Consider the following 2,900-nt stretch of genomic DNA (forward strand, 5'->3'; position numbering starts at 1 on the left):
GGGCTTTGAGCAACCTGGTCTAGTGGAAGGTGTCCCTGCCCATGGCAGAGAGATTGCAACTAGATGATCTTTAAGGTCCCTTCCAACTCAAACTGTTCTATGCTTCCGTGAAGCTACTAACAACAATATAGGTAAGGAACAGAATGATTGCATTGTCAGTTTGCCATAATTACTCAGGAACACTGAAAATACATTTTCATGGTAAATTTTCTGTCTTCAGTGATGGTTGTGAGGGAAACAGGATCAAAAAAGGCTATTTGCTTGACCTTAATATCTGAGTGCAGCGGACAGTAGAAGCAAAATGTCCAGAGTCTGTCTAGTATTTGGATGGGATAGGCCCTGAAATCCATGTAGCTTAAATGGAGGGACTAATGGTTAAATGAATGGTAAATATTGGATCACTGTACTTATTTCCATGTTACTACAGGTGGAGTGCATGATCTCAGAATGTGTCCTAAACCACAAATATGCATTGAAGTGCAGTATTTCCAGATGAGGCAAAAGAGGATTAGATCATGAATCCCTTTAAATCATCTTGTGCTCAGAGTTGAACTGTATCCTGCCTTGTATCCCATTTCTTCCTTTGTACAAAATATTTTAAAATTATTTTTCACAAAGTACCTCTCTTCTGGAGCCTGGATGATTATTAGCATCATTAATTATGAGGGGAGTGTATTTTAACATTTTGGGGCCACTTTGAATATATAAGCTCCTCTTCAAGCTTCCTTAAGAAAGCTGTCAATAGGATGCTGTATTTCAGTCAAATGAGAATTTTCATGAGGTAGAAAGTGCCAATTGTGGTATAGCATTGCTTACCAAAGGATAAAGTATAATCTAAGTGATAATATCAAATCTGTTGTGTGGAGGCTAATAGAAGACCGCCATATGCTTCAAAGGGGTTGGAAATATTCTGAGTAGTATTCTCTTGCTTCCTGTGAAACATTTTTATTGTGAAGAAAGGTGAAACACGTATTGAAAACTAACAGTTAACTTAATCCATTGCTGTTCAGAGTGTTCATGTAGTTTTGATTGCATTTTGTTTTTTCTGTTGCTTTTTATATATCACTAGAAAAATACCGGTATGGATTGTTTTGATATGTGGGTGGTTTTTGGATGGAAAAAAGATGAAGGAGGGGTGGTGATGTCTGACAACATCTCATCGAGTCCAGATATGAATCATTGCCAGTTTGTTTTATAACTTTAAGCGTATGAAACACATAGTTGAAAACTGATTGTTTTTCTTGGCTTGAAGTTATTCTTAAACTAATCTTGTTGAACTTGATGGTGGTGGTGATGATGTCTTTTCTTCCTTAGACTTCTTTTACTTTGTCCTGGGCAACATACATGTTGGCAAAGCACCCCAAGGTTCAACAATGTGTTTATGAGGAAATAGTCAATAAACTGGGGAGAGACCAAGTTCCTGTTGCTCATGATGTCCCAAAATTGCCTTTGATTAGAGCTGTGCTGAAAGAAACCTTGAGGTAAGTAAGTAGCAGACAACTACAATCATTAATTTAAAAAGTTAATTCCATGTAGCTGTAGTGGATTTTGAGTCCATACTAACATTTGTATTTTGTTGCTGTTACTGCTGTTTGCTGCTTCTGCTTCTATTTATTGTGTAAGTATTGTGTCCAAGGATGCCTAAGCAATGAGATATGATCAATTATATAATGTTTAATGGGGTTTAGTGTGATAGAAGTAGTATCACATATGTAGGACATGTCTGTTAAGGTAGGTAATTGAAAGCTAGATTTTTGCCTTTTAGGGTATTAGTCTCTGTGATGGACTGTAACAACCTCCTGCCCCACACTCGTACTTTGCACTGCCACTACAGTGGTTTTAAGCTTCTTGATTTAAATTGAAGGCATGTGACTTGTTTTTTTAATGCTCATACCAAACGTTCATAGTGAGGTGGGGGCAGTAAGAGGATTTTAGGGAAGGCATCAACAAGGCTTTTTCATCTCCCAGTAGTGCTGAAACATCCCCAGCTTGACAAGTTGATTAAATTTTTTGTACATGTGTAAAGAAAATAAATATACAGACCAAACAGCTCAACCTCCAGTTACTAGTAATAACTTTTCTCAGGTATTAATCACATGCTCAGAGATGATTCAAGGCTTTTGAATCTCCAAGGTGTTCTGTATTTTTGAAAAACCTTTTTACTGTGAATGCATATTGCATTCATAATGCATATTTGCAAATGCAGATTGGAATCTAAACTTTTAAAGTTGTATTTAGATATTATTTCTCATAAATATTTGTCTCTAGGTTATATCCAGTATTGCCAGGAAATGGAAGAGTGACCCAAAAAGACTTGATTGTTGGAGGATACTTGATACCTAAAGGGGTAGGTTCTATTGCAGCCCTCTCCAGAGAACACAGTTTATTTTTTGTGTATGAAATGTGATCTCTTACAATATATATCCAATTAATTGAGTTCAAAAGATTTCACCAAGCTAAAGCATGAAGAGGAAAATATTTCAATAATACCCATCTATATGACAAAAATGGATTTTATTAATGACTTGTTGGTGTTGAAATTTTTAGGTTTGTCCTCATGACTTTTTTTTAATATTCCTGAGGGTGTAGTCTATTAACTTCTCTGTGCAATGTTACAATTTCATTTAAAAAGCATCAATTTCATCATTCTTGCAGTTTTTTAATTCTTTGCCTGTTAATTCCCTTTGGAAAAAGAGTTTAATTTCCTTTTAAAATTATGAATCTTTTCTTAGTACTATTGTCATGGTTTAAATCTAGCAAAAATTACACAGAGATCATGGTAGAACTGTGCGGCTCTGTTTTAAATGACAGCATTCCTGTCAGAGCAGCATAGCTTTAAAACAGTTAGGATTCTTAATTCTTAATGTAGTTATTTAAATATCCCACACACATCTTCCTTC

At 35.6% G+C, this 2,900-nt stretch overlaps 1 protein-coding gene across 1 annotated transcript in view; it reads left to right on the forward strand.

Moving 5' to 3' along the window:
- LOC104403096 (cytochrome P450 27C1) overlaps positions 1-2,347 on the forward strand; it is a gene marked incomplete at both ends in the record, with an annotated part of 12,093 nt that extends 9,746 nt beyond the window's left edge. Inside the window, 2 exons of the mRNA XM_010011136.1 lie at positions 1,315-1,481; positions 2,269-2,347. Of these exons, the coding sequence (XP_010009438.1) occupies positions 1,315-1,481; positions 2,269-2,347 (246 nt within the window). The remainder of the gene's footprint in view (positions 1-1,314; positions 1,482-2,268) is intronic.
- Positions 2,348-2,900: the final 553 nt, after the last annotated feature.

The sequence above is a fragment of the Nestor notabilis genome, unplaced genomic scaffold (assembly GCF_000696875.1).
Source record: "Nestor notabilis isolate BGI_N333 unplaced genomic scaffold, ASM69687v1 scaffold8303, whole genome shotgun sequence".
NCBI lineage: Eukaryota > Metazoa > Chordata > Aves > Psittaciformes > Psittacidae > Nestor > Nestor notabilis.